Source organism: Oryctolagus cuniculus, chromosome 11 (genome assembly GCF_051225735.1).
Source record: "Oryctolagus cuniculus isolate XC-2025 breed Fujian yellow rabbit chromosome 11, ASM5122573v1, whole genome shotgun sequence".
Classification (NCBI taxonomy): Eukaryota; Metazoa; Chordata; class Mammalia; order Lagomorpha; family Leporidae; genus Oryctolagus; species Oryctolagus cuniculus.
In genome coordinates, this window is record NC_142877.1 from 38,204,713 (window position 1) to 38,229,908 (window position 25,196).

Genomic DNA, 25,196 nt, shown 5'->3' on the forward strand with positions numbered 1-25,196 from the left:
GAATAAGGATATAAGATATGTGCTTATCCAAGTGCTTGAAGCCCATGACTTGTAAAGCTTTAAAGTGATGGGCAGGATGGAAAGGTACAGAAAACAAGGTCTTGTTCACATTTTTGACAGAAGCATAGAGTCTACCATTTGCATCTTTACTTCTCGCTGAAGACTAGTAAGTCTTAATCACGATTGGATGACAGCCTTTTGGAAGAAACCAAGATGTTTCAATTTTTTTTTTTTTTTTTGACAGGCAGAGTGGACAGTGAGAGAGAGAGAGAGAGAGAGAGAGAAAGGTCTTCCTTTTGCCGTTGGTTCACCCTCCAATGGCCGCCGCGGCCAGCGCATTGCGCTGATCCAAAGGCAGGAGCCAGGTGCTTCTCCTGGTCTCCCATGGGGTGCAGGGCCCAAGGACTTGGGCCATCCTCCACTGCACTCCCAGGCCACAGCAGAGGGCTGGCCTGGAAGAGGGGCAACCGGGACAGAATCCGGCGCCCCGACCGGGTCTAGAACCCAGTGTGCCGGCGCCGCAAGGCGGAGGATTAGCCTAGTGAGCCACAGCGCCGGCCAAAGCAGCATCTAACACTACTGCAGAGACCTACTAAACACAGGATCAGGTAGGTTTTAGACATGCTGGAAGCTTCAGAAATAACATAGTTTAAGTTTCTGAGTTTCAAGAGAGAAAACAGAGAGAGAGGAAGAGACTTGCTCACACAGCTGAAGAAAAACACAAGGTTGCCCTGATGATCACATTTTAACAGCATTTGATCAGAAAATATGTTCTTTCCTGCTTCTTCTCTTCTTCTCTTTGTTGCCGCTCCAACAAAACGGTCAGTATGCTTCTGTTTGTTTTATATGTAATGCTCCGGTCAGCGAGCTCCTGAACGTGAGCAACAGCGGGCTGGTCGATGCAAGTGACCACCAGGGGGCGCCCACAGGGCAGCTCGACAAGCGGAGGGTGGCCTTGGAGAGTCTCCCTTCTCATGGGAAACACATGTGATACCATATTATCTTTTGTTCTTAAGCAAGGGGTCAGAGGTCTCGGGTCTCTTCTGAAAGGCAAGGTCGCACATCTGTACAGGCAAGAAAATCCGCAACACGTGCGGAGCTCGTATTTAAGTTGTATTTGTTTAGAGCTCTTTCTTGCTTTCTCTTTTGTCTCCATAAATAAAGTGAGAAAACCCTGTCCCTGGGTTTCCCAAACAAGGCAAGAGTGTGATTGGGTGTCATGAAAAAGCCCGAAGCTTCTGCTACCGGAAGGCAGTAGGTGGATTACCATCTCACCTCTTCCCAGCCTCTTTCCTGGAAAGTCACCTGGCTGACTTGATCGTGGGTTTGGACAAAAAACCTCCGCCTCCTTTCAGAAGAAAAAAAAGAAAACTCTTCAGAAGAAATCCAGATCCAGAACGATCATATTGTCAGTGAATCTCACCTGTGTCAGACCTGAGACATGGGTAATATCCATTCATTCCTCCATCACATTCAGTGAACTCAGTTCATCCACTTGAACTTGATTTTTCTTATACATGCCATGGACCACACGGACCACTGGTTATAAAAATAAATTAATTTTTAAAATTTTTATTTTCATTTTATTTTATCTTTATAGATTTATTTATTTTCATTTTATTTGAAAGGCATCGACATTTTAAAATATTTTAAAATTTACTTGTTATTTATTTGAAAAGCATAGGGAAAGACAGTGAGAGACAGAGATACACCCCATGCTTGTTCACTCTACCAAATGCCCACAATAGCCAGGACCAGGCCAAGCTGAAGCCAGAGCTAAGAACTCTGTCTGGGTTTCCTGCATAGGTGGCAGGGAACTGAGCTACTGGAGCTAGTGTCTACTGCTTCCCAGGGTATGCACTGGCAGGAAGCTGGAATCCAGAGCAGAGCTGGGACACATACCAGGCACTCCAATAGGAGATGCAGACATCCAGAGTTCTGTACCAGACTCACCCCTGTCATCAACAGTAAAGATATTTCACATGTTCTGCAAGATTTGTAACTTAAATCTCTTCATTTTGGAGTGTTCATAAGTTTAATGGACTGAACAGCATCTCCCTCAAAATTCAGATGCTGACATCTTAATCCCCAGTATCTCAGAATGTGACTGTTGCAGGGGTAGGGAACATCTGGCCTATGGACCATACAAAGGCCTGCGAGATCAACTGGTCTGCACCACTCCCATGGCAACTGTAAGGAGGACTTGAAATGCAATAAATCTGTAGCAGACTAATTTTTAAGTTGATGGCCCTTGGCAGAAAACAAACAAACAAAAAAGATTACCCACCCTGGGAGGAGATAGGGCCTTCAAAGAGGTAAGTAAGATAAAATTAGGTCATTAAAGTGGGCCTGATCCAGTATGACTTGGTTTCCCTGTAAGAAGAAAAGATAAGGGGACCAGCACTGTGGCTTTAGTGGGTAAAGCCGCTGCCCGTAATGCCAGCATCCCATATGGGCACCAGCTCAAGTTCTGGCTGCTCTACTTCCAATCCAGCTCTCATCTATGGCCTGGGAAAGCAGAGAAGATGGCCCAGGTCCTTGGGCCCCTGAACCCGTGTGGGAGACCCAGAAGATGCTCCTGGCTCCTGGCTTTGGATCGGCCCAGCTCTGGCCATTGCAGCCATTTGGGGAGTGATCCAGAAGATGGAAGACCTTTCTCCCTTTCTCTCTCTCTCTCTCTCTTTCTCTCTACCTCTGCCTCTCTGAAACTCTACCTTTCAAATAAATAAATCTTTAAAAAGAATAAGGAAGAGGAGGAGAAGGAGGAGACATAAGGACAAAAATATGCAGAGAGAAGACCACATGAAGACACATGGAGAAGACAGTCATCAGCAAGCCAAGGAGAGGACCCTCAAAGAAAGCAACAGTAAAGATCTCTGTGAGTGAGATCCCAGTGGAAAGAACAGGTCTTCAAAGAAGGAGGTACCTTTCTCTGAAGGGAGGAGAGAACCTCCACTTTGACTATGACCTTGTCTAAACAAGATAAGAGTCGGAGAACTCAGAGGGCTTCCATAGCCTTGGAAACTCATGACTGGAGCATAGGGAGATTACTGATGCCATAGACAGGAGTGTCAATTGGTAAAGTCAACAACAGGAGTCACTGTGCACTTACTCCTCATGTAGGATCTCTCTCCTTAATGTGCTGTGCATTGAGATTTAATGCTATAACGAGTACTCAAACAATATATTTCACTTTATGTTTCTATGGGGGTGCAAACTGTTGAAATCTTTACTTAATGCATACTAAACTGATCCTCTGTAAAAAAAAAAAAAAAAAAGAAAGAAATAAATTATCAACTCCCAACTTGACTCTCACTGGGATTAAACATGACAATAGGTCTGATCTGATTTCATCATCATTTAAAAAAAATCATCCATTATTTTTCACTTTATATTTCTGTGTGGGAGCAAACTGTTGAAATCCTTACTTAATGTATACTAAGCTGATCTTCTGTATATTAAGATAATCAAAAATGAATCTTGATGTGAATGGAAGGGGAGAGGGAGTGGGAAAGGGGAGGGTTGTGGGTGGGAGGGACGGTATGGGGGGGAAGCCATTGTAATCCATAAATCGTACTTTGGAAATTTATATTCATTAAATAAAAGTTAAAAAAAAAAAAAAGAAAGCAACAGTGCCAAAGCCTTGATCTGACTTCTGGCTTCCAGAATTGTGAGAAAATATTTTCTGTTGTTTTAGCCCTTCGGTCTATACTATTTCTTTATGGTAGCCCTAACAAACAAATAGAATAATTATGCTTTTGCTTTTTTAATTTCTGCTTCAATTGTTTCTTATTTATATATGGAAAAACTGGATTTTTATGTGTTTACTTTTTTTTAATCCTATTAAACTGATTTATTAGACTTAGGGGTTTTTTCTTAAAAATTCATTGGGCTTTTCTACATAGACAATCACATCATCTACATATAGTGACAGTTTTTTTATTTTCCCACTTGCAACTGACAGGGCTTTAATTTCTTGTTCTGTAATCACAATGGCTAGGACCTCTAGAATAATGGAGAACAGAAATGACAGCCGTGGACATCTTTGCCTTGATGCCATTCTTAATGAGAAAGCATTCAGTCTTTCACCATTAGGTTTGCTGCTATGTTTAGGAATTTTGCAAAATATCATTCTCAAGTCAAGGATGTTCATTTTACTTCCTCTTTGTTCAGAGTTCTTATCACGAATGCATGTTAAAATACTGTCAAATGCTTTTTCTATATCTGTCAAAATGATTATTTGTTTTTTTCCTTTCTTGAATTTTGGCACCAGGATAGTAAAGGCCTCATAAAAAGTAATGACTCCTCCTCCATGTTCTGGAAAAGATCACATAGAACTTTTTCTTTAAATGATTAGGAGAGTGTTCCATTGGAATAATGTAAGCCTGGAATTTCCTTTGATGGACACTGTGGGGAGCAACTGGGAGCAACTCGGACTAGACTAAGTTACTGGAATTAAGACTTGTTCTATGCATCTGCTCTCCCACAATATGGCGCTGGGAGAGGAGCAAACAGCTTCTACCCAGCTGCCTTTCACCAACTTGACAAGCTGCAGGACCTGCTCCTGATTGGAGGAGAGCAGCGTACTCGGCGTGTGGGTAGCAGAGTTGGGATTGGTGGAAGAGGACTATAAAGGAGGAGAGAGACAACATGCACCGGGGAACATCTATCTGAAGGAACACCTGTGCAGCCCCCGAGAGAGCCGGCCGGCGGTGTGCCGCTCCCCTGCGGAAGTGGGGAAAGTGGCAGGGGGAACCGCCCTTCCATGGAGGTGGAAGGGACAGTAGCCAACCCGGGAAGAACCAGCAGTAAACCCGGGGAGGGCCGAGCAGACAAAAAGAACAACGCAGGGTCCTGTGTCGTTCCTCCACGAAGACGGGGAGCGACATAATGGTGATGTGACTCGGATATGAAGCCTAGGCAGGGTTTAGTGTCGTTCCTCCATGAAGAGGGGGAGTGACAGGACACCTTTAAAAAAAATATTTAGGGGCTGGCGCTGTGGTGTAGCGGGTAAAGCCGCTGCCTGCAATGCCGGCATCCCATATGGGCACTGGTTCAATTCCCGGTTTCTCCTCTTCTGATCCAGCTCTCTCCTATAACCTGGGATAGCAGTAGAAGATGGCCCAAGCCCTGGGGCCCCTGCACCCATGTGGGAGGCCCAGAAGAGGCTCCTGGCTCCTAGCTTCGGATCAGCACAGCTCCAGCCATTGCTGTCATCTGGCTGTCATCTGGGGAGTGAACAAGCAGATGGAGGACCTTTCTCTCCATCTCCCTCACTGTCTATAACTCTACCTCTCAAATAAATAGATAAAATATTTTACATATATTTATTTATTTATTTATTTGAAAGGCAGAGTTACAGAGAGAGAGGGCGAGACAGAGATCTTTCATCTTCTGGTTCACTCCCCCAAACAGCTGTAAAATCCAGAGCTGGGCTGGTCCTAAACCAGGAGTCAGGAGCTTCTCCTGGGTCTCCCATGTGGGTGCAGGGGTCCAAGCACCTACATCATCCTCCACTGCTTTCCCAGGCACATTAGCAGGGAGCTGGGTGAGAAGTGGAGTGGCCAAGACAGGAACCTGCGCCCATATGAGATGCTGGCGCCACAGGTGGCGGCTTTACCTGCTAAGTCATCGCGCCAGCCCATGATGGAAGCTTTTAAGCTACAAATTCAACACCATGAATAGTTACAGCATTACTCAGGTGTCTATTTTATCTTGAATGAGTTTTGGTAGTTGTGGGTTTTGAAGTATTGCCTTATTTGTTCTAGGTTATAGAATGTAAACACATTGAATTGCTCACAATATCCTTTTATTACTTTTGCAGAGTGTGTATATCTTTTATTCCTGAGACTGGTCATTTTTGTCTTCTCTCTGTTTTTTCTTTGTCAGAATTGATCGAATTCATACATTTTATTGATCTTTTTCAAGAACCAACTTTTGGTTTAAAGTATTTGCTCTATTGTTTCAGTGATTTCAATTTTATTAATTTTACCCATATCTATGATTTGCTTATTTCTGCTTACTTTGGATTTGTTTTGTTCTCCCTTTTTTTTTCTGTTTCTTAAAGTTGAAGGTTGGATTGATTTGAGGTCTTTCTTATTTTCTAGTATAAGAATTAAATGCTTTAAATTTCCTCTGGAGTACTGCTTTATCCCACAATTTTGATAAGCTGTATCTTCATTTTTGGTAAATATTTCTAATTTCTCAGTTTGTTCTGTTTCTTCATTCCTTTGTTTTCTCAATCATCTGCTTCCATTTTCATGCCTTCTTCTGGGTTATTGAACATTTTTTTTCCTGATACAATTCACTCTAGTCTCAATGTTTCAAGAGAACCATTGCCAACAAAGTTAAAAGGGCATCTTCCAGATTCAAGACATAGCTCAAAAAACAAGAATGCTCAGGAAGAGAAGTTAGCACCCCAACATGTTAAAGTTCAATAGGAACAGGAGTGATTCTTCACAGCGTGGAAAGGCTAGTTAGTGTATACTGTACTGCAGCATCCCTCCCTGCTTTTGGACAAAAGCGCCTCAGTTTTATTTTGGAGAATCACCTCTTCCCCACACATAATTCAAGTGACTTGGGTCATACTAGGGGTCTTCAGAAAGTTCTGGAAAATGAGCATCATCTTTTAATTACATTTTCCATGAACTTTTTGATGTGCCCATATATTAGGCTTTTTTTTTTTTTTTCATAATTCCACTTGAGATGGGCGCTGTGTGCATGTGTCACTTGCTATGAAAGAGTTCTGGTGACTAACAGAAATTCCTGTAACAGGGAAACTCCTTCGGGCTTTTAGCCATTTTTAAAATTTTACTCTCTTTTTTTTTTTTTATCACATTTTATAGCAGTAGTCTGTGAGTCCCACAATGCCAAGAACTATGACTGTCTTATTAATCATGCAATATTCTGCAAACAGAACTTATTGGTGAATGAATGAAGGGTCTTTGGTCTTCAGCTGGGGTTGCTTTGTTTCAGGGAGCAAAGGGGTTCTTTGACTCATGGAATATGCGGTGAGGCCGGAACACGTCTGATCCCATTGGAGAAAAGACCACTTCAAAATGTTCCATTCCATCATGGAAATTTTCTTTGCATGTTTGAAATAAAAGATTACTTGATTCAAACTTGTACTAAAGTGACTGTTGTTTCTTAACTACCGTACATGGATGCAGGGCTGATTTCATAATTTGTGAGTCTCAGTGCAAAATGAAAGAGGGGCTCCTCTTCCAGGAGGAGAAATGCAGGAAAAATGCCAAAAGAGGTACTCCAGTAAAATGTTCTTCTCTTTCCAAATTCTCCTTCTTCGTTTGCCATGGTATTTTTTATTTGCTATTCAATGTTGTTCTAAGTAAATAAAAATTAAATTACAATTTCAAGTTATCAGCATGAATATTATTATAAATCTTTTATATGAGGCAGTGCTAGTATTAAATGAAATTGAGAATTATTCAAAAAGTTTGTGAGAAAATGGAATCAAAAGATTCACTTATCTGCATGCAAAAAAGTTTTCATAACTCATTTTTCATAAAATTTTGGAAGACAACTTATATGCATGTCTCTCAGTTTTTGTACCAAAATAAAACTTACCTTCAAATTCCATTTTCCACAAACATGAAATATTCTCATCTAAGAGCACTTCACTTATATGAAGAATCACCAAAATTATTACATGGTTTATATTTTAATAGCTTATATATGTGTATGTATTTGTCTCTTACTAAGATGGTAGAAATATTGCACAAAAATAATATGACCACTTTTATTTTACTTCTTCAAACACATTCTACCAACATTCTCTATTTTGGGCTTAGTGAAGACAAGGAAGGACTGAAAGGAAACAGAACTAGAGATTTCCCTGTCTTTCCCTTTCCTTCTATGTGATTTTCAGCCTATGTGGTTGGATAATACAAACATGATAAGGACTCTTGGTCATTCATGGAATGCATTTTTATTCTTTATTCATTCAAGCAAGTTCTGGCTTGAATGCAAAGTGTGTCTTTCAGGGCTGTCAGTGCTGTACCCTGCTTTGGAAGTTGCAGCCATAGCATGCTTTGAGTCTTACTGAATTCCCTTGCATCTTGGGTCCACCAGAAGTCTGTGCTTAGGGGCCATCACAAACACTAAGATAATAAGAGCAGAGCATTCAACTATGTACAGTATCCTATGAGCACAGACCCTGTGGCATTGCCCATGGGTCACATGGCCATGAAGGCAGTCTGGCATGTACATATGACAGTAAGGTGAATATATGTTTTATTTGTTTTATTGTGTTACCCACACTTGACTCCCTGGGAAATCGTCAGAATCAAGTATGACATTTTGAGATCATTAACTACTTGACAGGGGAGGAAGAGAGATTTAAAGCAAATGTGTCAGAAGTCACACACGAATAAAGATCAATCTAGAGCAAAGATTTAAGAAAAGCACCTTGAAAATTGCAACATGAGTCAAGAGTAAGATAGGATTTGAGCCCAAACATTTTGGGAACAGGTCTGTTATGGCAAGGCACACAGAGCTGCTCTCTACAAAACATACTGAAATTAAAACATTCACATTTTTTCCATCATGCTACAAACTCTTTACACTATTTCCTTTAAAAAAAAACTTCATAGTTGATGTTTCATACCTAAGTTATGATGTTCAAACTTAAGCAACTTGGCAGTATAATAAGATTGTTGTTCATGTAAAAAATAACACCTCATTGTTCTATCAACATACACTTTATGATACGTTTTATGTCTCATAAATACATTTTATGATAAATTAAGAATAAATTTTGTAAAATGAATGCATTCATACATTTTATGATAAATTAAAAAATACTTTTTATGATAAAGGTAACGTGCCCTTTGCACATCTTAAAAATCTGTTTCTTAATTCACTTCATTATTTTTAAAATCTTTAAAAAATGAATCAAACATTTATCTTCAGTCAAGCAGAGTGTAAAGACTCCTAGTTAGCCTTTCTTGGAGGACTAAGGATTGTCAGGTTGAACATCAATTTTGATACTTTAAATCAGTTTCCATAAGTATTTATACAGGAGCATTTACAGGTATGGAATTATGCCAAGAGTAATAACATTTGCTATTTGGTATTTATGATCCAACTGGAAAGATAAGGCAAATGTAGAAGTTCAAAATTCATGGCAAAACATAATAACAAGTTGTATTATATAAATTTAAGCAAGCAGCACGGGAACATAAGAACAGAGGAGGGAAAAAGAGAGAGAACAAGAGCGCACATCAAGGGAACTCATATGGGTCTTGAGGGATGAATGACTTGTGATGATAAGAAATGGTGCACTATACTAAGAAATCCACAGGTCTAAAACAGAAGTTTACAGGTGTGAAACAGAGCAAGGTGTCTCACTGGAACCACAGTTCATGTGTTTGGCAATAGATGGAACAGTGGGAGAATACGGAACTTATGCCCACAAACATTAGAGAACAATAGAAGATTCTATAATAGGGGGGTGGCATCTAAATCACACCTTCATGCAGCAATGCCCTTTGAAATGTGGTGGACTGTTCATACCTATAGAAACTTGTGATAGGTAATTATAAGTTTTCTGCCACCTTTCTCTTTTGCTCCACCAACCAACTCTTGGTGTAATCAGGATGTATGACTAGTCACAACCACATCTAGCTTTATTCTGCTCTGGTCTACCAAAAGCTTGGAAATTAAATAACCAAGATTATTATAGTCATATTTAAATAAGAAAGAATAGGGCTATGGGACACAGACTGAAATTTACTATTTCTCTAGACAGTTACTTGTTTTACTTAGTAAAAAGGAAAGAGTCACCTAAGAGTAAAGTGCATTAGTCTTAGAATCCAACGGACTAAGATTTCTAAAGGAAATTTCTGGAAAAAAATACAATTCACCATGTTTTTTTTTCTTCCTACCCAATCTCATTAAAATGACAGTCTAGGAATTTTCTAAAACCAAAGTAATAATATCACAGAGAATTAGAGACCATTTGCCATAAGTGCTTTCAACAAATTTTTGAAAGGCGAGAAATGGATGGAAGAATGGTAATTACCTTGGCAGAATGAAGAAGAGGAAAAGCCAAATGCTTGCAGACAAGTAGGAACAGAGCTGTTTCACTCTGTAGAAGTCTGAGTTGCTCAGTGCTTCTACCAATTAGAATCTCCAAAGGAAGCTGAGAATAAGGCCCACTGGGAAAAACAGAATTTGTTGCAACTCTGCTGATTACATGGTTGAGCCCATCAGATCTCCTCCTTCATTGTGCACATCTGCTTCTATACAAACCCTTTCCCGGCTTCCTGGCAGACAGTGGAGGCTTATTCTTTGGAGTAGCTATATTATTGGGGAGAGGGGAGGCCAAGCCCAGAGAGAAGCAGAGCTGAGCACGCATGGAGCAGAAGTCTTCTGTGGACTTCCCAGTCTCCCACCCTAACCTCCTTCCAGAACTTCCCTTACCGTCACATGTGCACACACCCACAAACACACACACACATCCTGGCAGGAGTCTAAGTTTCCACTCTAAATAGTCCAGAGGAAAGCCATATAGAAAATGACATTTGGTAGTTCTTCAGTGGATTTGGTGATTCATTCTCCATTGATCCTATGGTTTGGGGAAAATGCCATCCATGATTTTAGAGCACGCAACTGTAGTGCATCATAGTTTTTAAGATTTATTTATTCATTTGAAAGGCAGAGTTACAGAAATATTTTTCCAACCACTGGTTATCCACTGGTTCACTTCCCAAATGGCTGTCAATGGCCTAGGATGGACAAGGCCAGGAACCAGGAACTCCATCCGGGTCTCCAACGTGAGCAGTAGTGACACAAGTACTTGGGCTATTGTCTACTATTGCTGTAGGTACATTAGCAGGGAGCTGAATTGGAAGTGGATCAGTTGGAACTGGAACCAGTACTAATATGGGATGCTGGCATCACAGGCAGAGGCTTAACCTGCTGTGTCATGATGCCAGCAACATGCTTCAATTTTTAATATAAACATATCACCAATTACTTGTGAAGTCTCTGAAATGAACCAATAAAATAAATGAAGAGAAAAGGAGTAAATGTAAGGATTAACAAAGATATTAAAATATTTAAAAGATTATTATTCTCAAATAGGTAAGAGATATTGCATTCAAGAAAGAATAGGTTGTTATGAAAATGCACAAAAAGAAAAAATAGTTCTTAGAAATAAAAAAAATGGAATTGCTAAATGTTTGTAAAAAATTTAACAAAAATTGACACAGTTGAGGAAAATTTCCAGAGAAAAACAGCAAAGAATAAAAAATCAGATCAAATCAACTGAAAAAAGAAGGGAGTTGTGCCTGCTCACCCCAATGGTTAGGATGCCAGTTAAGATACCTACATCTCATACTGAAGTGCTTGGTTCCAGTTCTACTCCAAATCCCAGCTTCCTGCTAATGTGCACCCTGGGAGGCAGCTGTGATGGCTCAAGTAATTAGATTCCTATCACTTATGTGGGCAATCTGAATTGTATTCCTATCTCCCAACTTTGGCTTGGCCCAGTCTTGGCCATTGTGGGCATTTGGGGGGAATGAACCAGCAGATCAGAGCTTCTCTCTCTCTCTCTCTCTCTCTCTCTCTCTCTCTCTCTCTCTATCTCCCTGCCTCCTAAATAAATAAATAAGTTATCTACAGCATCTCAAATATTTAAATAAGAAGAAAACAGAGGAAAGAAAATTAGAAGGTTGATCCAACATCTGCCGATGGGAGTTGTAGAAAGACAGAATGGAGAAAAGGAAAAGAGAGAAAACTATCAAAGAAATCATGCAAGAAAAAGTCCCAGAGCTCAAAGAATGAGTTTCCTAATTGAAAAGTTTCTCAGAGGGTTCAAGACAACAAATGATGAAAAATTTACACTAAAGGGCAAAATTTCAGGATATTAGTGTGAAAGAGAAGATCCTAAACCTTTCTGGAAAGAAAATACAGATTACATAGAAAGAATAGGAACCACAAAGTCATGGAGATTCTCAGGGGCAACAAAGTTGCAGGTGGCCATTGAGTTAGGTTTTCACAGTACTGAGGGAGAGAGAGCTGCAACCAGGGCCTTGTCCTGGGTATGCCATCAGTAGAGTCGCACAGGGTCCAACACTCAGAAGGGGAGCCTCACACTTGCTTCCTGAAAAGTGAGATTTTTTTCTAAACTTCAAAACCTCAATTATGAATACTATCAAAGATAAAAAGAGCAGGTACTCTTAACAGTGGTTGATATTGAGGCCAGCCTATGGGCACAAAGTGCTAACACTCTGATTGAGACCCAGCATCCCATATTGAAGTACTAGTTCAAATCCCAAATACTCTGCTTCTTATCCAGCTCCCTGCTAATATGCCTGGGAAAGCAGAAGATGGTCCAAGGACTTGGGCCCCTGCAACCCATGTTGCAGACCCATCTGGAAACCCAGATGGAGTTCCAGGCTTTTTTTTTTTTTAAGTCAGAGTTACACAGAGAGAGGAGAGGCAGAGAGAGACAGAGAGAAGTCTTTCATTCGATGGTTCACTACCCAACTGGCAGCAAAGGCCGGAGCTGCGCCGATCCGAAGCCAGGAGCCAGGAGCTTCTTCCAGATCTACCACATGGGTGCAGGGGCCCAAGGACCTAGGCCATCTTCTACTGCTTTCCCAGGCCATAGCAGAGAGCTGGATCAGAAGTGGAACAACCAGGTCTCGAACTGGTGCCCATATGGGATGCCAGCACCGCAGGCCAGGGCGTTAACCCACTACACCACAGTGCTGGCCCCCGAGTTCCATGCTTCTGACTTTGGCCTGGACCAACCCTGCTAATGCAGGCATTTGGGAAGTGAACTGGTGAGCAGAAGATATTCATATTTCTCTCTCTCTCCCCTCTCTCACTCTGCATTTCTAATAAACAAAAAAGACATGGGTTGATTTTAAAATCATGATACGATAATTCCAATATGGACCCTGGATGCCACAGTTGGAATTTCTTGGTTCCAGGGTATCCTTCCTGAGCCACAGCTGGATCACTGGATGAGACACCAAGCACTGGATTCATATCCAGCCTGCCACAAACTGTGACCAAACAAGTTCATTTCAGATAAAATGAGATGTTGCCAAGGAAATCACGAGTGGGTTTGCGAGCCTGGTGGAGTTTTGCTGTTATGAATAGAGGCATCTGTTCAGAGGACTTCTCAGAGTCTTCTAAGTTCAAGGCCAAACCACCTCAAGGTAGATGCAAGACCCTGAAAATGGCTCCCAGGAATGAGGAGGATTTCTTTCTCCAGGGATTTTTAAGAGGAAAAGAGACTCCAGCGTCTGGAAGGGCCAGAGACTAGGTGGGAGTAGGGGGGTTGAAAAAGACTCTCTAAGCCCCTCCCACCTTGGGAGGCTCTGATTTTCATTTTCTTAGACACCAAGGTCATTGCCAGCTGTGAGATAGCCAGGTCCAGACGTTGCTTTAGGAAGGCAGTGCTGCTACTTGTTCCACACAGGTCCACATTCCCAAAGTAGTTTATATTCTCTCCCCCCCTCCCCCTCCCCCTCCCCCCAATCTTCCTCCTCCCTGCCACTCACAGAACCATAGACCTCACTGGATTTGGTGACCTGACAACTGCCCTTTACATAGGGATTTGTATCGTAAATTGCCACTAAGAGGCCCCTGATCCACATCCTCCTCACCAATTTATGTTGTCGTGGTTTTCAGACAGAAATTGGTGTGTTCACATGTGGCAGGCTTGGCGGCTCATCAGACAGGTCCTATTAAGTTGGTCGCCAGGTGGTAACCATATTATTTCATGCTTCTCTGTAACTTTTGTGCAACACAATTACCTTTGACAGTTCTTGAGTGGGACAGCAATTTTCAGCAAATGTTTTCAGTAACCAGAGGCCAGGGGGAAAAAAGAAACGTGAGTGCTTTAGTGAAGCTCTGAGTGTGACTCTGACAGCTCTTCAGCACCTCTGTTGTGTTATAAATAGGAATTCTGTGGAAATTTGGTACACATGGAACTCACACAAGGAAGTTGAGCAAGGTCCAGGGTTTCCATTGTTTTTGAAAAAGAAACTGTTCTTACACAGGATAATAAGTCCTACCATGAAGAAGTTCTTTCCAGTCTCAAAATAAGATAGGCTGTAGGCATTTTCTTTGAATTGGAGTTTCATGCTAAGGATGTTTCGGCCTTCTTCAGGTTAATTCTTCATTACAAAAAGTGTGGTTCACTTCTCAGACTTAACCTGAATTCATGTCTTGGACTCTACTTGACTTCACTGTGCCCTCAGCATTCCTTGAAATTATCCAAAGAAGATGTTGTTCACCTTGCACATATCAGTTTCTAGTCTCGGGAAAAAATACTCCAGTCATCCAATGTGGGCTGTTCAGCCTCTGTTCTTACAGGGTGAGTGTCTGAAAGTCAATGCCTCTTCACACTCCCCTCCAACACTCCCCTCACTTACACCTGCCCATGTGCATGACTTAAGCACACATATGTACCATAGCTGCTTTCTAAGAAGGCAAAATCAAAAGTACCTAAGTTTCAACTCATACACCATAGGGAACAAACAGTCATTAAAGGGGCTTGATAAATCTGTAGAGTTCAGGCCACTGGTGTTGAGCATGAATTCGCATAGGCAGAGCTACCCCTAGAGAAGGTACTATGACTCATATCCCATTGGCCCGCTATAGAGCAATACTTCCCTTTGACACACCCAAGAGAAGAGTCTAGTCTGTGCTCTTCATTTCATTAGCAATGTTTTACAGGCAAGCTTTCTTTTGATCTCTAGTGACTAGACACATGATATCATCAGCTCTAAATCAAGCCACATTTTTACTCTCTCCCTAAAATTGGTTTCATTGTGAGGACAACATCAGCTAATCTGTAACATGTTGCAGATTGCAACATCTCCTATTCCATCATTTTTCACCTTCTTTATTTGCTTGGCAGCCACTTTGTCAATAACAGCTGGTGATTTTTCTGTTAGAGAACAGAATTAGGGTTATTAATTTTTCCCACATACCTCTTCAGTACCAAAGTTTGACATTTGGCCATTACTGATTCTGAAATGATTTCTGATGTGTTTTTGGGCTTTGTTATTTTCTTATATGTGACTTTATTAATTTATTTTGGTAGAGACCAACCATTCTAAGAGTGATCTGCATGTGGTACAATACAGAGTAAGCCAAGTAGACAAGGTCCTTGTTCCTCTAAGTATCACAGGTGACTGTGTCAGCCTGTCAACAGCCTGAACATTAATCTTCTTGGTTTAAACACAAGAGGAGGAGAGGAAATGGCCAGGGAATATATGTGTAATCAGGCTGTCCCAGATCAGATCATGCTCAGTATAAAAATAGGTTAAAGTCCTTCATTGTATTCCTTTAAAAATAATAGCTCTTAGTTCTTTCTTCCATAAAAACACAAAATATGCCTATTACAAAAATGTTAGTAACCACAAACAAGCAAAAAGTAAAATCAAAAAATCAAAAACCACAAGTTAAACGCTCAAATGTCACCCCTGGGATCACCCCTGTTGGTTTTTTACACTAACTCTCCTTGGCTCATTATTTCGCAGAGTCTGGCATAGGGCAATACAACAAAGCCTGGCTCCCAGGTTAGTGATCACAAGACACACTTCAGTCCACGGAGACCTAAACAGGGAAAAAACAACAGACCTCTGAGAAGTGCTGGATTGTCCCATCTCTCTTTCTGGGGTGGAGTTGCAGCAGCCAACTTGGGGCCATAAAACAGAGTGCATAAGGATTAAAGCCAAAATGTTAAGGACAGCTGAGCAGGTACCTAGGAATCATCAAGCAACTGAAACAATGCCAGTAGCCTGCCACCTCCTGACTTCTCACCAAATGAGAAATTAACTGCCTATTTATGTGAAACACTGCCGATGGAGTTTTCTGTCATCTGAAATATTCCCAATTGATAAACCCAATCACCTAGCAAAAACTCCATCATAGCAGTTGTACACTGTTCTCAGGACTTCTGCTGTTCAAGGATTTCAAAATACGTGGTTTTTTGTTTATCCCAAAACTTTTCAAATGTGCCACTGAAATAAATTTCAGTCAAGATAGTACTCTTGTAACACAAATAATAATAACCGATCCTCTTATGGCACCTTGACTTTCCTTATCTCATTACTCTAATCTCTATTTTGAAAACAGGAAAACTGAAGCACAAAGGGATTCAAGTTACCAAGGAAGTATTTGGGCTTAAATTCAAGCATTATAGGAGCTGACATTGTGGCACAACTGGTTAAGCCACTGCTTGTGATGCCAGCATTCCACATGAGTGCCAGTTTGAGTCTCAGCTGCTTCACTTCTAATCCAGCTGCCTGTTAATGCACCTGGGAAAGCTGCAGAAGATGGTCTGAGTGTTTGGGCCTCTGCAACCACATGGGAGATCTGGATGAAGCTCCTGGTTCCTGCCTTTGGCCTGGTCCAGCCTGGGGCTATTGTGGCCATTTGAGGAGTGAACCAGAGGATGGAAGACTCTCTCTCTTTCTCTCTTTTTCTCTCTCTCTCTGTAATTCTGCCTTTCAAATGATTAAATCTTTTTAAAAATTCAAGTGTTATGACTAAATCTTTCCCCCTAATAGTCATATCTTAAGTCATTCTCCAGTGAATTCTAAGAAATATGGCATCTTTGTCAACTTTGCATTACTATACTAAAATATCTAAGACAGCTTCTTGTGAAACAGAGGCTTCTTTTGTCTCACATTCTGGAGCTCAATTTCAAGACGGAGTGACCCTGTTGTTCTGGTGTCTGGTGAGTGGTGAATGGCAATAGTGGAGGGCACACAGAGGAAGGATCATGTGATGAGCCAAAAGAAGAGAGAGGGTGGCTGGGCCCAACTTATGCTTTTATAACCAACGCCCTCACACAAGGACTACCTTCCAAGGACATGCCCTCTCCCAATCCCACACTAAACCCACTTCTTAAACACCATAAACTAGATTAAGTTTCTACCCTCTTAGTGCCATTAATTTATGACTTTGGGGTTTAAAGCCCTACCTGAGTTCAGGGGCAAAGTCATATTCAAACTACAGCTTGAAAAAGAAGTAAACAGAAGCTCTTAATTCTGAAAGCCAGCTGAGTTATCAGCCAAATTCACAGCCAGTTTCATTTTCCAAGTGGGTCACTCAGACAGGACTCATAATTTGTGCTACAATGGACTTGCTTCCCCACATTCCACTGTGATCCCAGACAAAAAGCTAACTTTTCCTAGTCCTTTAGAAACAGGATATTTTCATCTTTCCATTCTCAATCCCTTTCATCTGTTTGGATGAGCATGCTTTAGACAGTTTTTAAATATATGAACCAATGCTTTTATCCTAATAGTTAAGAACATGGCCTTTAGAATCACACAGAGCTGAATTCACATGTAGCTCTACCACTGAAGAGGCATGACCCTTGGCAAGTTAGCTTCTTGGAAATTCAGTCTTCTCATCTGTAGCATGGGTGGAATATATTCACAGTAATTCAAAGACGTTCTAAAGATTAAATAAGATAATGTGTGGGCCGGTGCCACAGCTCACTTAGCTAATCCTCTGCCTTCGGCACCGGCACCCTGGGTTCTGGTCCCAGTTGGGATGCCGGATTCTGTCCCGGTTGCTCCTCTTCCAGGCCAGCTCTCTGCTGTGGCCCGGGAAGGCAGTGGAGGATGGCCCAGGTGCTTGGGCCCTGCACCCGCATAGGAGACCAGGAGGAAGCACCTGGCTCCTGGCATTGGATCTGCGCAGCGCACCAGCTGCAGCACGCCGGCCGTGGAGGCCATTTGCGGGGTGAACCAATGGAAAAAGGAAGACCTTTCTCTCTGTCTCTCTCTCTCACTGTCTAACTCTGCCTGTCCAAAAAAAAAAAAAAAAGATAATGTGAGCTTGTGATATACAATGTTTTCATGCATATTTTTATACTCTCTGTGGTCTCTTCCAATTCTATAGCACTGTACTACAATTCCATTAACATTTCTTACAGATCCGTGGTGTGGCATTATCATGTAAGATCCTCACAGTAATTCTATGGAGTTGGGATATGATCCCAAAGACCATCCCAAAATGTAATGGCTTTAAAGAGAACAACCATTTATCATTTTTCAAAAACCTATGGATAGGGGCCAGTGCTGTGGCACAGTAGGTTAAAGCCCTGGCCTGCAGTGCTGGCATCCCATATGGGCACCAGTTTGAGTTCATGCTGCTTCACTTCTGATCTAGCTCCCTGCTAAAATGCCTGGGAAAGCAGTAGAAAATGGCCCAAGTACTTGGGCCCCTGCATCCACATGGGAAATCCAGAAGATGCTCCTGGCTTCAGATTGGCTTAGCTCTGGCTGTTGCAGCCATTTGGGGAATGGACCAACAGATGGAAGACCTGTGTGTCTCTCCCGCCCTCTGTCAGTAACTCTGCCTCTCAAATAAATAAATAAGATCTATTTTTTAAAAAACCTATGGACAGGGTGGATGGTTCTTCTCATCTGAGCTTGGCTAGGTTCTCTCATCTGTCTGTCATTAAATGGGGGTGGGAGTCAGCTGATGGCTAGCCATTCTAGGATGGTCACAATCACATATGTGGTGGTTGGATGGCTGTCATCCTCCAGTAGGCTAGCTTGGGCTTATTCACTTGGTAGTCACAGGAGGGGGAAACAAAAATGTGCAATCCCGCTGAAGTCCAGGCTCAGCATGAGCACACCCTCCCTTCTGCCATATTCTATTAGCCAAAGCAAGTCACAAGCCAGCCCAGATTCAGTGGGTAAGAAAATAGACTTCAATCCTTAATGAAAGAGCTATAAAATCACATGGGTGATGATGAAGAATGTGTGGGCATTTTAGCAATCAGTTACAATAGCCAGTTTTCCAGAGCCACACATGTGGGCTGGCCTTCCCAAATCGTCTGTGCCCAAAAACCCAGACAAAGTTTGTTTTTCCAGCAGGGCACATATTGCAGGTCTGGATGAGTTGTTTGTTTTTATGTTTGTTTTGACTTTCAGCTATTTCCAGGATGTTTCCTTCACAGAGGGGAATCGCTCAGTTCTGCCTGCCATGTGTATTAAGAAGTGCCGGGAGGGAGCACTGCTCTATGGTCAGAAGCTCTGGCACTTGGCAGGGAGCAGAGACTACAGCAACCTTGGGGCCCTGGAGGCTGTTTCCATAAGATAACGGTCTTCCTTCTTAGGTGTTCAGAGCGTCTCCGCAGCCAAGGTGTTGCACATCAAAGTCGTGGTCAACGTTGCCTAGGGTGAAGAATAAGTTCACCTAATCAACTAAGAGGGGACAATCCCAGGCAAGAATTTGTGGTCTTCCTGGCCTTCAGATGACACTATCTTGCTCAAGCTTTCTCCACTTGGAAGTCTGCAGATTTCACATGAGACACGGAAGCGCCTTGGATGGTCCTGCTGGATGAAATCACATTGTCATTTCTGGACAGGGATGAGGAGGTGTCACAAACTCCCGACAGAGCGCCTCCTGGAGAGTGCCTGTAGAGGGCGGGTGCCTGCCCAGCTCTTGTCACTTCTCACTCCTTTTACAGCCTCATCTGGGGCTGCGACAAGGAGTCAAAGATGTGGCTGACAGAGATGTAGGAAAGAATGTCTTGGGGAAAAAAAGGCAAAAAATTGTTCTCATGCACTTTGCTGGCTGAGCCCCTGGGAACACAGTCTTCTCATGGGGAAATATTGCAACATGGCTCAGATGTGGAAGGGTTGAGCAAGGGTCCTGGCCAGTGGGGGCAAATGCCCCTTCACTGGCTTTTCTCACATCAGGCAGAGCCCTCTCATGCCATTCCTGTGTGAGCAGGCAAAATGAGCAATTCCTCATGCAATCCTCTCCACCCACATGCAGGTATTAAATACGGTCGGGCAGGAGGCCAGTATCAGATATGCCTGTAGGCCCATGTAGGGAGGCCAGAGCCTCTACCAGAACAAGCCGTGGCCAGCTCACCCATAGCTCTTCCAGAGGGCAGACTCAGCAGTGCCTCAAGGGAGGCACAGTTCGGCCCTTGGAATATGGCCTTATTGGGACTCATTCCCCAGGGAGGTTTTTTTTTTTTTTTTTTTTTTTTGCTCTACAGACAATGCTGAGTTCAGTTCTCACCCAAGTGAAAGTTTCCAAATTCAAATGCTACAAGAGATCCCCCAAACCACACCTGGACCGAAGCACAAACAAAAGAAATCCATCCACTTTCTTTTTTTTTTTTTTAATTTTTATTTTTTGACAGGCAGAGTGGACAGTGAGAGAAAGAGACAGAGAGAAAGGTCTTCCTTTGCCGTTGGTTCACCCTCCAATGGCCGCCGCGGCCAGCGCACTGTGGCCGGCACACCGCGCTGATCCGAAGGCAGGAGCCAGGTGCTTCTCCTGTTCTCCCATGGGGTACAGGGCCCAAGGACTTGGGCCATCCTCCACTGCCTTCCCGGGCCATAGCAGAGAGCTGGCCTGGAAGAGGGGCAACTGGGACAGAATCCGGCACCCTGACCGGGACTAGAACCCCGTGTGCCAGCGCTGCAAGGCTGAGGATTAGCCTATTGAGCCACGGCACCAGCCCCATCCACTTTCTATGTATTTCTGTCTGTTGGCTCGAGTTTCATGCTTGGAAGCCTCTGGATCTGGGCCAAGCACTGTGGTTCCTGCTTTCCTTAGTTAGTAGAAAAGTCCTCCTAATCTAAGGACGCCCCACACCTGTCCTGAGAGGCCGAGCACAGCTTGAGGCTCAGGGAAAGGGACTTCTACGTCCTTACAGCTTCACACTCATTTCTTAGTCTGCAGTAGAGACGAACGCTCTACCCATTTGTAGAGCGTTAGCTCTGATCTCCTGATGGAGTCCATTCCTGAAGAACCTGGCAGGATTCTCAAGCCTAATTGGGCAGCCTCATTTCCAAGGACCACCACGAGGGCCAGGGAAGCCCCTCCAGCCCATCGATCTCCTACACATTAATAAATGGTTACCCTCCTAAGGAATGTTCTCACTTGTAGCCTTTCTGCTTGTGGGTGTCCTACATCCTCCTTTTTCTCAACTGCTCCATGCCAGACATATGTCATCTTTTTTTTTTTTTTTTCAAGAGTATTCTATTTTCTGGAATTCAACTGACAGATTGGTTGACACCAGCAGGAAACTCGTCTTAGCGTGGGGAGAACATGACCTACATTAGGTCAGGAAGTACACTTGTTCTTGACCTCTACGCTCTGGGGAGCAGGTCTTGGGAATGACCTCAAGTTTAGACTATGTGAAATATTCATACACACGCACACAAGCACATCCTCACATATACCTGCACACACTGGATTCTCAAGCTCAAAGTCTCCTTCAACACAACATTTAGAGTCAGACTTTCCAGATGCTGATAAAAGGGTGCAATTAATTTAAGTAAAGGAAAGCCAAGGAAATGGGTGAATATTGACATAATGGGGTGGAAAGCTGGGAAGGAAGACAAAGGGATCAAATCTTCATCTTCAAGGAGGAGAGAGATCCAAAATCAGAGATTTTCATAAGTTAGCAGAAAGAGCGGGCTCTTTTTTTTTTTTTTTTTTCCTGGAATGATATCTTCATTATCTCAAAGATCTCTTGACTACACTTCCCAATCTCCTGGGAAGAAAATGTGACAGTGGCCCATGGGGTCAATACCGAGCATGAAGGGGGACGTCCCCCATGGCCATGCTCTCCAGTATCCTTTGCCTTCTTCCTATCCCCCAGGGCCTTTGAGTGCCCATCTGCCCTATGCCCTGAGCCCACCATGCTATCCCTGCCGGTCCCTCTCCATCTGTGTAGGTTGTATGTTCACCTCACAAGGGGCTCACTCAGGAGCTGACATGATTAACGGCTGTGCGGGCTCAGAAGTGGCCTCCTGTGGCCTCCAAGGTTTCTTTGGCTTGAGGGATAGCAGAGACTTGAAGTCTTCTGGGATTCTGCTGAGCTCGACACTATGCAAGGAAATCAGACCTCCTGCAGGTAAACACGTCCAGGTAAACTTCCCTACCTGCTCCCAGCTCCACCCTGCTGCGCACCTAACAACCTCGCCAGGCTCATCTGAGTTCACACACATTCACAGGGCCAGCTAGTCGTGAATGAACCATTAAGCTGGCCTGATTCTAACCTTTAAAATTGATGAATATTTTTAAAATGGAAAATTTTCCTTTTATTAATTATAAGGGCAGAATAACTGCATTGTAGAAGATGAAGAAACTAGAGTTGAAAACTATCCCTGGGGCCTGTGTCATGGCATATTGGGTGAAACTGCCACCTGCAACACTGGCATCCCTTATGGGCACCCGTTCAGGTCCCAACTGCTCCACTTAAAATCCAGCTCCATGCTAATGCACTTGTAGTGGAAGATGTCTGAACTCCTTGGGCCCCTGCCACCCACACAGAAGACCCAGATGAAGCTCATGGCTCCTGGCTTTGGCCTGGCCAGCCCTGGCCATTGTAACCATTTAGCAAGTGAACCAGCAGATGGATGATCTCTCTTTCTGTTTCTCCTTTTCTAATTCTACCTTTCAAATAAATAAATACATCTTTAAAAAAAATATTTCTAGTCCACCTTCTCCTATCTGGGTACTCTGACTTCTGTCTAGTTCTCACTTGAAGGCATGTTGATTTTAACTTAAAATTCTTCTTTTTTTTACTTAATTTTTAATTGACAAATAATAAATTGTACATCTTCATGGGATATAGGGAGATAACTCAGTACATGTTTACAATATGCAGTGATCAGTGTAATTAGCACTTTTATCTCCTCAAGCATTTATCATTTGTGTTGGGATGCTTTAACCCCTTCTCTTCTAATTACTTTGAAATAGGTAATAAATTGTTGTAAGTTACTTGAATTTTTTTGATAGCCATTTCAGAACCTGGGGAATTTTGTTGTCTGACGTTATTCTCTATGTAAGCTGCATTTTTTTTTAAGATTTAATTTATTTATTTTAAAGGCAGAGTTACAGAGAGGCAGAGGCAGAGAGAGAGTGAGAGAGAGAAGGGTCTTCCATCCACTGGTTCACTCCCCAGATGACTGCAATGGCTGGAGCTGCGCCGCTCTGAAGCCAGGAGCCAGGAGCTTCTTCCAGGTCTCCCACATATATGCAGGGGCCCAAGGACTGGGCCATCTTCTACTGCTTTCCCAGGCCATAGTAGAGCACTGGATTGGGAGTGGAGCAGCCAGGACTTGAACCAGTGCCCATATGGGATGCTGGCACTGCAGGCGGCGGCTTTACCTGCTACTCCACAGTGCTAGCTCCGGAGCTGCACTTTCTAACCTCTAAGGCTTTTTGAGTACTTGAGTCCAGCAATGTCCTGGCAGGGCCATGGCAGCTCAGCTGGTTCACCTGGCATTGCTGAAGGGCTGGCACTACAGCTCCTTCATCCTCCTTGATCTCCACAGGACGCCAGAGGTAAAGCTAGCTGCTTCTCTGAGTTGACTCTCCTTTGCATGCCTCTAATTGCTGTGGATTCTACCCTGCTTCTTGGCAGGTCTACACTTTGCCAGCGGGAGTGAGACCAAGCACATATCTTTCCCCGGATGAGTGATGTAAGGCTTGTGCCTCACAGCACAGAGCTGTCAGTGTGTCTGCAGGATGGACGCTGGCACTGGATTCAGAATGGGTGCCACCCTGGCCTTGTTAGCCAAGTCAACCTCATCACTTTGTCTTTTCCCCAGACCCAGTGGGTTTTCCTAACACGGCCTAAGGCTGGAGGGGGCAAATGATTATGTTGAGCAGGACCTAGTGGAGGGACCCCTACTACTGTCAGTCTCCCCCCACCCAGGTAGTCTCTTACCATAAAAACACTCAGTTCCCTCCCAATCCATAAAAAAACAAATGAAGAACAGGACTGTTTGGTCAACACACTGGCTAAGAGAAACCTTGGAGGCAGCTTGAGGGCTACTGCCTGTTTGACAGGGGCCTTGCTTCCAAACACAAATATTAATCTTGGCAATCCGACTGTCTCCTGCTTCATGATTTCGACGGTGCTTTTTGGGGTCATGTTTAAGTTGGGGAAGAGAGAGATGAGAAAAAAAAAGCACAAAATTTCCTGGAACAAATGAGCTTTTGATTTCTAGATAGTATTTAACTGGGATTAATGTTAAAAATTCATGCTAGTTAACGGCTACTTTTCTATGAACTTCTCAAACTAAAGGGATTACATAGGTAAATCCTCTAGACCTTTTGGTTATAAATAGCAAAATATAAATGTTAATGCTTAGATTCTTGATAAAGATGACAAAAACATTTGAAGGACCATGCATCTGCACAACTCAAGATCCAGAATAAGTTTCACAAAGCTGCAAGACTTTTTCTCCACCATGACCTTCCCTGGTTGAACCCACAGCCAATGAGCAAGCACCCAATTTCATCAGTTAGTTAGGCCAGAGAGTGTGGCACAGGCTCTCAGTGTTGGTGCACATATGGTATGCCAAGATTTATGTGCATCCATGGATGGAAGAGTCTTCTTGGGGACCTCAGGGTTGTCTACTGCAGGGGCAGCAAAACTCAAATCAGCTCTGGAGGCTTTGAAAGAGCCAGAAGCCAGAAAAATAAGTAGTGCATCTGTTAAGTCATCTTTCATGATCAGTGTCATCATAATTATCTTAGTTCATCAAGCTCCACATAATTTGGAGCCTCTTTCCAGGACAGCATTTCAATATACACCATTTAAATCAATGATGACACTTCTAATAATGGGCCTTGAGGCAACAACCAGGACTGCCCATGCAGTCGTATCCACTTAGATGATCAAGTGTGTCCACAAAAGTGAATTGGCCAAACTCATTATATACAAACAAGTAAACACTGGCACTTACAACCAAATGGTCTAAGGTAAAAAGTGTTCTAACTGGCAGAGTTATAGAAGAGTGTGTATAGCATGATACAAAAAGGCTACAACACATTGTGTGCAGTATGATACTGTTTTAATGTGAAGCATCTATGCATATTCATATGAGGGCACTTCAAAAAGGTCATGGAAAATGAAATTTAAAAATAAGTTCATTTTGGTGCTCAAAAATCTAAGCAAATGGGGATCTTCAAAAAGTTCACAGAAAACATGTATTTCTTTTTCTTTTTAAAATTTTTTTTATTTAGTAAATATAAATTTCCAAAGTACAGTTTATGGATTACAATGGCTCCCCCCCCCCATAATTTCCCTCCCACTCACACCCCTCCCATCTCCCGCTCCCTGTCCCATTCCATTCACATCAAGATTCATTTTCAATTATCTTTATATACAGAAGATCAATTCAGTATATATTAAGTAAAGATTT

General features: G+C 42.7%; 2 protein-coding genes across 6 annotated transcripts in view; one reads left to right on the plus strand and one right to left on the minus strand.

The window, feature by feature from the left end:
• The window catches only part of ISM1 (isthmin 1), a 115,575-nt gene extending 99,308 nt beyond the window's left edge, over positions 1-16,267 (plus strand). Inside the window, exon 7 of one of the 2 annotated variants that reach the window (XR_016215995.1) lies at positions 16,123-16,249. Coding sequence is in view for 1 of the 2 variants with exons in the window: in XM_089307333.1 (XP_089163459.1) it covers positions 16,123-16,196 (74 nt within the window). In the remaining variant the exon portion in view is untranslated. Of the gene's footprint in view, positions 1-16,122 lie in introns of both variants that reach the window. The other variant, XM_089307333.1, reaches the window with a different exon arrangement.
• The window catches only part of TASP1 (taspase 1), a 361,007-nt gene that overhangs the window by 39,553 nt on the left and 296,258 nt on the right, over positions 1-25,196 (minus strand). The window lies entirely within an intron of this gene.